The sequence below is a fragment of the Doryrhamphus excisus genome, linkage group LG11 (genome assembly GCF_037039965.1).
Source record: "Doryrhamphus excisus strain RoL-2023G ecotype Guam linkage group LG11, RoL_Dexc_Guam_v1.1, whole genome shotgun sequence".
In the NCBI taxonomy this organism is placed as follows: domain Eukaryota; kingdom Metazoa; phylum Chordata; class Actinopteri; order Syngnathiformes; family Syngnathidae; genus Doryrhamphus; species Doryrhamphus excisus.
Window position 1 is genome coordinate 5,633,097 of NC_136367.1, and position 13,746 is coordinate 5,646,842.

A 13,746-nucleotide genomic window follows, 5' to 3' on the forward strand; every position below is an offset into this window, starting at 1 on the left:
GTCTTTTTGTGCAGCTGTTCTTTTTTTAATTTTTTTTAAGTACAAGTTCTTTGGCTAGGGCGGCACGGTGGTCGAGTGGTTAGCGCACAGACCTCACAGCAAGGATGACCAGGGTTCGATTCCACCCTCGGCCATCTCTGTGTGGAGTTTGCATGTTCTCCCTGTGCATGCGTGGGTTTTCTCCGGGTACTCCGGTTTCCTCCCACATTCCGAAAACATGCTAGGTTAATTGGTGACTCCAAATTGTCCATAGGTATGAATGTGAGTGTGAATGGTTGTTTGTCTATATGTGCCCTGTGATTGGCTGGCGACCAGTCCAGGGTGTACCCCGCCTCTCGCCCAAAGACAGCTGGGATAGGCTCCAGCACCCCCGCGAGGAAAAAGCGGTAGAAAATGAATGAATGAATGAAGTTCTTTGGCTACTGATGTATTTACAATGAACAGCGCCTTTGTACCTTTTGGTGTCCATGGGGCGTCCATCACTGCTGACACTGCGTGGGATGACCGCTCCCCTCTCCAACCTCTCAGCTGACAGGGTCTTGCCCACCGAGCTCCCCAGGCTGATGGCCCTGTTGGGAGTGTGAGGCTGCGGTGAGGCAGTGAGTGACTGCTGGGGGCTGCTGGAGGTCCTCTGCCACTTGTTGTTGTTGCTGCGGAAGGGGAACTTGTATTCGAAGGAGCCGCTATCATTGCTGCTGCTCTTGTAGTCGGCCATCGGCATGCGGTAAAGCTCTGAACAGCCTCTGTCAAAGCCAAAGGTCACAGACGACAACCTGAAATGTGTCTCTTAGCTGCGTTAATCCACTCTTTTATGTTAATTTTCCATTAGACTAATTTCCATAATGGCTTGTCTTATTGTCTAAACCAATACAGGCTAATAGTGCGGCCATTATTGTGCACGCACACCATTTCACTTGACATTTAACTTAGGGCGTGAAATGAAAAGCCTCCTCCACACCTACCTGCGCGGAGTGGCGTCATCGTGCGGTGGGATGATGGAAACACGCACGCTCACCGAAGTGCGTAACAGGTCAATCATTTGCTCGTGAGTCAGTGTGGCAACAGCGACTTTGCAGATTTCGACCAAGCGACTTCCCTGCCGCAGCCCCGCCTGCCAGGCATAACCGTACGGCTCCACCTGGAACAAAAAGCAGCAGTGTCACTGTCTCTACAACAACCTCCATTCAAATTAGAAGAAAATACAATTGTGCTACTGCACAGGATACGTGAAAGTTAAAGAGTGTTTGGAAAGATGAGATAATAAATAATAATTACAGCCTTGGCATGAGAAAAGACAGCATTTTTGTGCAAAACAAACCCAGACAAAAAGTGAGAACGTGAAAGAGACGAGAGAACGCGACAAATTGAATTAACCGGCGAGACCAGAGTGAGATATTTAGAGATAAAGTAAGGCTGACAAAAGGACAGAATGTGTCGTGTTACAGAATATTCATTGTTACAGTTACCTCGGCAACAATGCCTTCATAGTTCACATGGAAGCCAAGCTGTCCGAGGCCGTTTCGACGGAGGGTCATCTCCGATGTCTCACAGCCCTTTGTCAGGAACTGGTCATCAGCGAGCATGGGGGAGGAAAACCAAGAAAACAAAAAGATGAAATCACACACTTTAAAATACAAGCTGAATGACGGAAGTATCATTAGCGCTGCAACAATTAATCGACCAATCAATCCGATTAATCAACAACTATTTTGGTATTTGGTATTCAATTAATTGTTTTTTGTGCTTAAAAATTATCCATATGTATGAATGAGAGTGTGAATGGTTGTTTGTCCATATGTGCCCTGTGATTGGCTGGCCACCAGTCCAGGGTGTACCCCGCCTCTCGCCCAAAGACAGCTGGGATAGGCTCCAGAACCCTCCGCGACCCTCGTGAGGAAAAGCGGTAGAAAATGAATGAATGAAAAAAAATATACATTTCAAATGTATTTTCTGGACCAAAACTGTTTGTCTGGACCAAAACTTCAGATTAATTAACTAAGAAAGGACTCAGAATGTATGCCATTATCAGCATATCATTTCCAGTAGGTTATAGCTTGGTAATGTAGAAAAGGAGCAGAGGGCTTGTCAATCTTTCCAAAATGTTTACTTGGATGCGTCAGCCATTGTGTGCTTGCACACAAAAATGTGTACAAAACCAAATTCCATACTTGCGGAGGAACCCTGCATGAACCTGGTATGTTTGTCATTTTCATGTTTTCCCAGGGAAAGCTGTTTTTGTAACCTTTGGCATTCAGGTAGCGGTGAGGATAAGCTGCAAAGTAGCGACGCTTTTTCTAATACCTGCAGCCCCCCTACACACACACACACACTCCAGTACTTGACTGGTGGTGCAATTTAGTCCTCATTAACTCTGTAAAAAATAAAATAAAAATGCTGGATCTGGTATTGGAATCCCATGCAAGCTAGCAATGAAGTAGCTACTGGCAAAACTGGCAGTGGTTTGGATAGATGTTTTATGGTATATTAAAGGACTAATCTTCTTCTGCAAGGACTCCAACAGATGTGCAGCACTCATGCTATACAGGTGCTGTATAGCATGAGTACTGGTTTAAATAAAAAAATGTAATTTAGGCTTGTAAACATAAAAATATGAGCTGGAAGTCTCATGCACAATGCACAACAATGAGCCAATTCAAGAAACAATACAAGCAGTTGATGTTTGCTAAATACAAGGATGAAGAGTCTTGAACCAGTCATGATGTGCTATATATATCACTATATTGACACTTACTATGGTACCCATTATGGCATTGGATGCTCATATCACCTCCTACTTCGGTATGTGACAAAAATAAAATAAAATAAATAAAAAAATATATTAGGAAAGCAGGAAGTGAACAAATTTTACTGATTGTAAAAGTACCAGATGGAGGGGTAGGATTTAATAAGCTTTGCTTCTTCCTACTCCTTTTGGACATGTGGAACTGTGAACTGATTATGTGATGCATTCAATTGTAATCTTATGCATGTTCAAATGAAATTAAATTACCATTACCATAAACCCAAGATTTGCTTGAGAACTAGTGACAGTGGTGACTATTGTTAAGGATAAAGATCGTATTGCAACATTAACAGACAATCAAAATTGGGGCTAGTGTCGGCTGAGCAACGCCCCAAACTGCATCAGCAAACTGACCCGTCCTCCCTGCATGCTACCATCCTCCTGCACTTGTGGTGTTGGCTGTGCTTGAATATCGACTTTCAGACTGTTTACAAAACACAACAGAGTTTCTGCCCCCCCCCCCCCTCCCAAAAAGCCAAAGTTAATGAATGTTGTTGAACTGCAGAGCAAATTTCCTCAAAGAGGTAGGCAGCAAATACGATTTGGGGAGCTGTGGTCTTTATTTGTACACTTGTTGACATTGCTCTCGCTCGTACTGCCACTCTTGCAGCATAATATAGAAAAATATCTTAATAAAAGAAATGTCATTACAAGCCATTTACAGCCATTCCATAGCAAGTATAGGAAATATGAGTAATAATAAGATGGTCCATAATCCACTACAATCAATACAAGTCACAAGCGTAATGTCAAGTTAACATGTGTCTTAATTTGACATCTGAACGTGAACCTTCTTTCAGCTCGTCTTCATCTCATCACACACCTCAGTATTGGGACTTGAGTGCAAGAAGGGGTGCTCGTTGCGGTCCTTTTGTCTGTCTCACCCACACGTGTGCTTTCTTTTGACCGCCCCCACTGCGGATGTCTCAGAGAAGCCATCCCCTGGCATCCATTTTAATCTTACACTCATTCAAGCCCGTGCATCAATTTTTACACAAAGCCCCATCATTTGGCCTTGACATGCTATCATGGTCAGTGCCGTGCATTTCCTGTGTGGTTTTTGCTCAACAACCAACTTCCTGTGCTGTCTTTCTACCAGTGGCACAGCTGATAGCTGCAGCACATGATAATCCCATCAAACTAATTAGTAACAACATCCGGTAAATACGTTCAGAGTACAAAGGAGTATAACAGGAAAAAAATGAAAGTAGGTGGTCCAAGGCCACTTCCCTACCCTTCCTCTTGCCCTGGAGTACTGTGAATGATTAAAAGATGAACACCAGATGTATAATGTAACATGAAAGTCATACACTTCTGAGTACTAAATCAAATAACAGTGTGCATGTGTGTGGGTAGCACCACGATGGGGGAATTAATGTGTTCTAAAGCACTGAGAATTATACAAGACAACACTTTTTTCCCCCCCGACCAGTTTCCATGACGACGGCGTGTGAAGAGCCAGAATGGCTTCTGTGTAATGTGTAGGTGTACGAGTTATTAGGAGCATGTTGTCCAAAGGTGCTTCTGGAACGCTCCGAGTCGAGCAGCGAGACAACAACAGTGTCACGTAGCGATGTTAGCGATGTGCAATGATGCCTTCAATGTACAGGAGGATGTTTAGCACAAGACTATTGCAGGTTTAAATGATCTCACAACAGGAACAACAATAATAATCATAATAATTGCAGCGGCCAAGTGGTTAGCGCGCAGGCTAAGTTTGCATGTTCTCCTCGTGCATGCGTGGGTTTTCTCCGGATACTCCGGTTTCCTTCCACATTCCAAAAACATGCTAGGTTAATTGGCCACTCCAAATTGTCCATAGGTATGAATGTGAGTGTGAATGGTTGTTTGTCTATATAGGTGTCCGAACGGTTTGATTAGTGACGCTTAGATGCTAGAACCAGGCCGGTATCTACATCTTAGCTTTGTCTGAAAGGTCAAACCTTGGTTAGGGTCATTCATTCCATCCAGAAGGTCCGACTCTAACCAAAACGGATGCTAACCAAATCCATTTTCCCCATAACAAATGTAAGTCAATTTAATCTGTGGAGTTTGCATGTTCTCCCCGCGCATGCGTGGGTTTTCTCCGGGTACTCCGGTTTCCTCCCACATTCCAAAAACATGCTAGTTTAATTGGCGACTCCAAATTGTCCATAGGTATGAATGTGAGTGTGAATGGTTGTTTGTCTATATGTGCCCTGTGATTAGCTGGCGACCGGTCCAGGTTGTACCCCGCATCTCGCCCAAAGACAGCTGGGATAAGTTCCAGCACCCCAGTGACCCTCGTGAGGAAAAAGCGGTAGAAAATGAAAGAATACTAACAACACAGGTCACGTAAGCTAAAACTCAACTCTGAATTCCTGTTGTCACTTCCTGTCCGCCATCGCTTCTGCTCGCCTAAAAGGTAAACCAGCTTATTTATTCTGATTCTATCGACTACATCGGGCAATATAAATGTAAAGGTGACTATATGGGTGTTATTTCATTGTCTATGCCATAACTATAAAAATAGTCAATGTATTAATATTCAATCCTACTTTGAAAAAATTCACTTACCAATTAAACACAATGAACAAAGAATTACTGTGGTGCCAAATCTATCTGTGGCGGTCCAGATGTATTAAAGTGTATGCAAAATACTGCAATAAGTAGGTGTGTGTGTGTGTGAGTGCCGGGGAAAAAAAGCTCTGGCTTGTTGTGTAAAGAGCAACCTGCTGGTTGGCATCCATAATCTCAATATAAGACAATGGTTTTCAGGTGCCAAGTCTGTACCTTATTGGACTGGTTTGAGTGATGATTAATCCAGTTCATAACTTTTGTATTTGTTATGAACTGCAGGGGGAATGGAGTAAGAGTGGTTTCTAATTTCAGGAGTGTGTGTGTAATTTCTCACCTCCAGACGTTTGAGCACCTCTTTGAAATCCTCAGTGTTATTGCTGATACTCCTTAGCGACACACTTTCTCCACGCTCATAGAAAATCCTTAAAGATGCCGGACTGCTCAGCGTCCAGCCAATCACATCCTTAGTGGCACAGTTGAACACCACAGCCTTAACGTCATGGTCCAACAATATGAGGAAATCATTGGAAATGGCCAGAAGGGCATCGATCTCCCCTCCGCTGCCATGATCCTCCGCATGGACCGGCCAGGTAATGGCCCCAAGACTGCGGAGCTCAGCTCCCGCATACGGACGACTCTTCTCCTTTTTCTTGTGGGCCAGGGAGATGAAGGGGAACTTTCCGGATGGGTCAATGGGCGTGCTGGTTGTATGCCTCTCGGCCAGGTCACGCAGGTACTCCTGGCGTGTTCGTGTCGCCATGGCGCGGAATTTGTGAGACTTGTGGGCAGCGTTCTCTGCATTGATGACCTTTGCGAGGAGGAAGTCCCGGAACACGGACGACTTGGGGAAGGTCACACCTTCTGGGATAGGCGGTCCAAATGATGGCATGTCTTTGGACCGGGTGACTGCCACGCTATAATGGAAAGAGCAGAACAGATGGAAAATTACAAATATTATTATTATTATTTGTGGCATAAGAATAAGAGTGAGAGACATAAGAACGGGTGATATAAGGACTTTTCAGCCTATGGCAGTTTGTTGACATAATTTTCCTCGATTTGTGCATATTTGGATTTCGATCCTTCTTTCATACAACATTTTATACTCTTATCTGGAGATGTGACACTGATAACTTTGTACTTTCAAAATCAATATAGTAGTGATAATATTTTGGAATTATACATTTTTTAAATTTAGATTTAACAGTAGTTGGTGCAAGAAGGAATTGATGAAATATAGATTTGATCAACTGTACCTCATGATTTGTCGTACTCAAATATCATGACATTACTACTTTGACATCACTACTATCAGGAGGACCCGAGTACAGAGTGGAGGAGCCTCCTGCCCTGGCCCAGCAAGGTGCACTGTATTTGGGCACGCGCTCCGAGGAGCCGGTGTGATGCCACAGAGGTTGGGCCTGGGGCACTGCAGTGATGTCAGCCTCCCTCTGGGTTCTGGACATTGAACCAATGAAATGCTTTGCTGGGACAAATTCATTATAGGAAAATGTTAAAATATATATTTTAAATTTTATTTCAAACTCATATTGGTACTTACGTATTACCTAACTACCTTTTGAGTGTTAAGTTGCTGTGTGATGATCTAGTGTTCTTTGTAAGATGACACTGTGGATTGGACAGTTACATTGAGTAATGGCCTCCTGTGACTTACAATGAGCTGACAAGCTCATTGTGAGTTTTTTCATAGCCTATGATTGGCTCCTGACAAATCCTGATCCTGAGATTTTTTTTTATTAATTTTTGAGATTTCAAGTACAGTTAACAACACACTAGAGTAAAAAAAAAATGGTTCAAAAAAAGCTCTGTGATGTGGATAGACTCCTCTCCGCCAGTAGTACACAAGAACTCCCAAAGTATGCAATCACAGGAACCCAGGCAAGCCCAAACAAACCAATACTGGCACAAAGCAAGTAAAAACAAAAGATAGTAGTCGTTTTGACAAGTTTTTCTTGGTCTTTAACCCCTGTTACGAGTGCTTGTAATCAGCTCTCTCACTCAGAGCCTGGTGTGTAAGGATGTTTTCCCTGTCTGGTATGTCAGGAACTCAGCCGAGCAGCAGTCGGGAGGAAGAAGAGAAGAATTAACGGAGACAGTCTGCACTTCTAGAACATGAGGACTATAGAGAGAACGGACCTAAACAGACATTACAATGCCCTCCACCATCCCAAAAAGAGCTTTCTAAATAACTGAAGGCTCAAAGACAAAACCCCAGAGGTCATTCATTCTAGTCTCAAACTATTTGTGAGCAAAGCGGTCCAATTACAGATTCCCTCACAGGTAGAAATTGCCAGATGACACGGCCAGGTCCCTGAAGTCGCCGTCCCACACACGCTTGACACGCCTGCTGACGTTCATCAGCTCGCATGTTGACACCATGAATCACCTTGTCTAATAAGCAGCTCAAGCTAATATGTCACCCACATGTTTCTAAATAAACCTCTCTGACACACTGTTCTCCTGCTACTGGATTATACACACCAACACTCTTTTCCTACATTTTCTCCCTCTGTGACAGACAAGAGGAAGGAAACATTTAGGGAGCAGATGGTGAATTAGAGAGTAGTAAACACTTGGTGATAATATCATAATAATAACACTCTACATCTAAGATCTAGAATGCCAAATGACATTTTATATACCAACATGCAAGATGCCTTTTCACTTCCTGGTTGCTGCAGAGTACTTCACTGGGAGAGATGCAGGCCCTGTATGGCGGTCGAGTGGTTAGCGCGCAGACCTCACAGCTAGGAGACCTGAGTTAAATTCCATCCTCGGCCATCTCTGTGTGGAGTTTGCATGTTCTCCCCGTGCATGCGTGGGTTTTTTCCCGGGTACTCCGGTTTCCTCCCACATTCCAAAAACATGCTAGGTTAATTGGCAACTCCAAATTGTCCATAGGTATGAATGTGAGTGTGAATGGTTGTTTGTCTATATGTGCCCTGTGATTGGTTGACCACCAGTCCAGGGTGTACCCCGCCTCTTGACCGAAGAAAGCTGGGATAGGCTCCAGCACCCCCGCGACCCTCGTGAGGAAAAAGCGATAGAAAATGAATGAATGAATGCATATATTCTTGGCTGTACGGTTACCGAGTGGTTAGCACGTAGGCCTCACAGCTAGGAGACCCGAGTTCAATTCCTCGGCCATCTCTGTTTGGAGTTTGCATGTTCTCCCCGCGCATGCGTGCGTTTTCTCTGGGTACTCCGGTTTCCTCCCACATTCCAAAAACATGCTAGGTTAATTGACGACTCCAAATTGTCCATAGGTATGAATGTAAGTATGAATGGTTGTTTGTCTATATGTGCCCTGTGATTGGCTGGCCACCAGTCCAGGCCTGAAGACAGCTGGGATAGGCTTCAGCACCCCCCTGCGACCCTCGTGAGGATGAGCGGTAGAAAATGAATGAGATGCAGGCCGATCTCGTATAAAATGCCCTCCTGTTTTTTTCAACTTAAAATTGCACCTCTCTTTTATTGTGGAGTTGCATCATCACCTCTTTGTGCCTATTGTGCAAAAATGATATACATGACGTATAAATATGTCTTATGTCTTATAATATGAGCGGTCATTTGCTCATTTGGTTGGAGTTGGAGTTGAATATGTTGTGCTGTGTTCAAATGCTTTTAATTTACACATGTTTTGTAGAAACACGACACATGGCAGGCTATTTTGAAGAGCAGAAGCCAAAGTAGTTTGTACAGATACAACATGGAAAATGTGACCTTTTATGCTTATCCCTCTTCATCATTACAACTATCACTCAATACACTCAACCACAGCTCTAAAAGCACTTGTACTCAAACACCTGTGAGTCAGTCACGCCGAAGACCTGTGACTCACGCAAGGCAAAGTGACGGACAAGGAAGGAGTTCTGTGGCAGGAATACGGAGAAGCCATTGTGAGAATGACCATTAGCTTGAAAGATGGCAGTCAGAGAGAATAACAAGAATGCAGCGTGGCACAAATTGCTAAGCTCGGTGAGGCGACTGCGTGGTCACTGAGCCACGAGGCTTGCCAAAAACCAGATCAGAGAGGCCACTCTCCTGTGGTTCTGGTGATTTTCAGTCTTATAAATTTACACCGTGTGGGCAGATGCACACTTCCAATACCCGCAATCTGCTGCCTACTGAGCCAGGGCAAAAGGGAAAACATGTCAATACCCGTTGTGGTGGGAGGCTTACATGCTGGAAAAGTGTGTGTCTTATATTTATAAGGGCTCTTTCATCATCAAAAAGATGATGTTAAATGAATTTTCATTTAAGGACACCGTATTCACACTGGTGAATCACAGAAGGCATGTATAATACAGGATTCGCTCAACATTCACTCGACTGCAAGCCTCCTCATTCATGTGAGTGCATGTGTTGTTGCTAAGTAACGATGTAGCACCATGGGGTACAATTAAGACCTCACACAATGTGCCCAGACAGCAATTAAAACACCCATTAAGAGATAGGCAAAGGAAGAATAACCAAGAGAAAGATAAGAGACAATGACAGAAATAGAGATAAGAAGACACAGAAAAGGGGTAACTCCAGAATTTGATGCATTTCAAATCATTTTGATGGCAGGATGTCCATTAAGTCTTAAAATGACTCCTGGACGATCAATTGTATTTTATGTTCCACATTTGGAACAATGTGGCAATAAATCAGGAGGGGTGGAGAAACCTCATGCTGTGATGAAATAAAACATGAAGCACATTTTCGAAGACAAAGAGTGGGTGAGAATACTATTTCAGCAGAGATGGAGAGTCGTTTGAATCATAAGGATGTGTCTCAAGTGGACTTCCATATCGGAGTGTCCAGGTCCGATACTGATATTGGATATTGGGTGGAGATTACTTACAGTAGAGCCAACAACAACTGCCTGTGCGAACATGTTAAAGGAAAACTGCACTTTTAGTGGGGTATTTGTACATCATCCACAATCCTTGTGTGAAGTGTTCTAAAGATACACAAACAGATAAAAAAAAGAGTAAATTGCTGCTAGCACTCAGCTATCAGTCAACTCTAGCCAGCTGACATCACACAGGGCCTGCTTCTTAAAGGCGCACACAAGTCACAGATACTGTATGACACTTCATATCACATTTTTTCAATGTTTCATATTTGTATTTCTGTTCATTTAGCTGTTGTATACTTAAAAATACTTAATTTAGTCCATAAATACGCTATATTACAATTTGATTAAATATGCATATATTCTTGGCTGTACGGTTACTGAGTGGTTAGCACGCAGGCCTCACAGCTAGGAGACCCAAGTTCAATTCCTCGGCCATCTCTGTGTGGAGTTTGCATGTTCTCCCCGCGCATGCGTGGGTTTTCGCCGGGTACTCCGGTTTCCTCCCACATTCCGAAAACATGCTAGGTTAATTGGCCACTCCAAATTGTCCATAGGTATGAATGTGAGTGTGAATGGTTGTTTGTCTATATGTGCCCTGTGATTGGCTGGCCACCAGTCCAGGGTGTACCCCGCCTCTTGACCGAAGACAGCTGGGATAGATTCCAGCACCCCTGCGACCCTCATGAGGAAAAAGCGGTAGAAAACGAATGAATGAATGCATATATTCTTGACTGTACGTTTACCGAGTGGTTAGCACGTAGACCTCACAGCTAGGACACCAGGGTTCAATTCCACCCTCGGCCATCTCTGTGTGGAGTTTGCATGTTCTCCCCGTGCATGCGTGGGTTTTGTCCGGGTACTCCGGTTTCCTCCCACATTCCAAAAACAGGCTAGGTTAATTAGCGACTCCAAATTGTCCATAGGTATGAATGTGAGTGTGAATGGTTGTTTGTCTATATGTGCCCTGTGATTGGCTGGCCACCAGTCCAGGGTGTACCCCGCCTCTTGCCCGAAGACAGCTGGGATAGACTCCAGCACCCCCGCGGACCTCGTGAGGATAAGCGGTAGAAAATGAATGAATGAATGAATGAATGCATATATTTTTCTCCAAATGATAAACTTACATTAAACCCCAAAACAGCGATAATTTATCAAAATCTGTATCGGCTGATATTAAAGGATGCAATATTGGTATTTTAAAGTGGAAACGTTGTATTGGGACAACACTGCTTTCAAACTTCTACACTTGGCTTAACGTATGGATGGAAATGTGCAAATTGAGACGAATCCAAACAATCCAGTCGGTGCAAATAATGAGTCACGAGCTCCGTCATGCCGTCTTTAACCGGTGTAGTCAAGTGTTATATCATGTAGATGTGCATTTAGTGTAGCTCACCTATAAGAGGTATTGTCAGAACCGGGATTGTGCGCCCGCACAATCACAAAGACATGTTGGAAGTGTGAACGGATGTTCTTGGGGGTGAAGGGAAGCGCCCCTGGCTCCTGGAATACAATGGTCACGATGTCATTCCCGATGTGACGCTTCCGCAGCAGCTAGAAAAATTCAAGAAGCAGAGTCAGCCACACTGTAACGATGATCGTTTTGATGATTTGGATCTAAAAAAAAAGCAAATCCACACTTACTTGTTGTTTATTATTAGGAGTGTAGGGAAGCATGGTTGAAACATGGAACATGATCTCATAATCCTTATGAGTGGTGTACAGGGAGTGAGTGCCTGTTGAGTCAGCTGAAAGAAACAATTGACTGTGAAATTGCCTATCCTTCTCCTCAGAACAGCAATCCCAACAGTAAATTAGACACAAGTGCAAGCTATTACCCAAAGATGCCCATTAAAAAAAAAAAAAAACTTTTAAACTCAGTAGGATTGGGTTTCCTTTTAAACAGTTTACTTTTGTAATGACAGAAGCAATGATGATGAACTGTTATGTTATCACTGACTCTGCCATTAGCTACTAATAGACTCTGGCAATACAGTAAAGTGCTAATAAACACCTCCATAGTGTTCTATTCATGGACCCAATCAGTCCTAATCATTTCAATAGGGGTTGATTAGTATTGTCTTTAATTTACATCAAACTGAAGAACAGAGAGAGGAATTAGAACAGAACAGTTTTCGCTGCGATTGTGTCTGAGTGGTGCTCTCTGCACCCACTATAAGAGGATCACTTATTCATCCAGGTACAGTCACGTACCAGACGCGAACAACACCAATTATTGATGACGTACTTATTTTTAGAAGCCAAATGCTCTCCAAGAAGAAGGGCTAAGAGAGTTTGGATGTACTCCTACACCTCCACTGTTTGACAGTTATGCATTGCTGGCATTTAGAACCCTAATTATTAAAACTGTTTAGGTGTTTGGGCTGGTCGGACTATGAATGATGATGAACATAAAATCATTGATTACTTTTTGTTTTCATTACAAATATATACCTGTATATGTAATTATATGTAATAATTGTCCATAGGTATGAATGTGAGTGTGAATGGTTGTTTGTCTATATGTGCCCTGTGATTGGCCGGCCACCAGTCCAGGGTGTACCCCGCCTCTCACCCGAAGACAGCTGGGATAGGCTCCAGCACCCCCCACGAGCCTCGTGAGGAAAAAGCGGTAGAAAATGAATGAATGAATAACACTTAAATATACACTGCGCCTCCTCCAGAGAAGAAGATGTATCTTATTTTGGCAGGCATTGCTAGTACGTACTCTTGGTGTCCAGCTGGGCCCGGTATTTGGAAAAGCCTTTGAGTCGAACCCTCTCTCCCAGAAGATGAAGGAACTCCTCCAGCGCGGGACCGGCTGATTCATTGTTGTACATTTCTTCCTCGCTGCTTTGGCCTGCCATGCAGTACATCACCCCCACTTTTCGCTGGAAACTCAGCTGTGTCCGGAAAAATACAAGATATAATATTTTCAGACTTTACAGTTTGTGATTACGGTGCCATTTCCAAGACGTCTTGACACCATCAAAGACTGTGTGTTATCACTCTTTGAAGGTAATACCGAGTCAGGTTCTCCATATGTGATATATCACTTTGTGCTTACGACAGTTTAGCAAGGCGCCAAAGGGAATCATTTCAAATGCGCTGCAGCATCAGGTGAATTTCAAAGCACTTTTCTTTCTTCTTACCCCCTGCTCGTCCAACTTCATCAACTGCTCAGTGACCTTGGGGGTGTTAAGTGCCAGACGCAGGCAGTGGACATTCAGCTCAGGAACCAGGTACTCCAGCACCTCTTTGAGGGGCAGGCCTCGTGCTAAACCATGTTTGGATGTCGACGGCACTGCGTCTTCCATGATGGAGCCACGCAGGGTGTTTAGCTGGACAAAACCACACAAAAATAAATGGAATTTCACACTATAAAAATATATATATTAACTGAATAAAATATGGGAGTGTCTCCTGTTCACACTTGTCACTTTTGGTTCAGTTTAAAATTCGGCTCGGCCAGAAGTTAGTTTGTTAAAGTGTCAAAGAACCATGTGAAGACCAAAAT

At 43.5% G+C, this 13,746-nt stretch overlaps 1 protein-coding gene across 2 annotated transcripts in view; it reads right to left on the minus strand.

Annotated features, from left to right (window-relative positions):
* The window catches only part of sipa1l1 (signal-induced proliferation-associated 1 like 1), a 61,755-nt gene that overhangs the window by 13,736 nt on the left and 34,273 nt on the right, over positions 1-13,746 (minus strand). For both annotated transcript variants that reach the window (XM_058065489.2, XM_078794558.1), the window contains exons 6-13: positions 13,382-13,570; positions 12,958-13,132; positions 11,874-11,977; positions 11,626-11,783; positions 5,697-6,276; positions 1,467-1,565; positions 963-1,138; positions 456-743 (exon numbers count right to left, since the gene is read on the minus strand). In XM_058065489.2, coding sequence (XP_057921472.2) covers positions 456-743; positions 963-1,138; positions 1,467-1,565; positions 5,697-6,276; positions 11,626-11,783; positions 11,874-11,977; positions 12,958-13,132; positions 13,382-13,570 — 1,769 coding nt within the window. The remainder of the gene's footprint in view (positions 1-455; positions 744-962; positions 1,139-1,466; positions 1,566-5,696; positions 6,277-11,625; positions 11,784-11,873; positions 11,978-12,957; positions 13,133-13,381; positions 13,571-13,746) is intronic.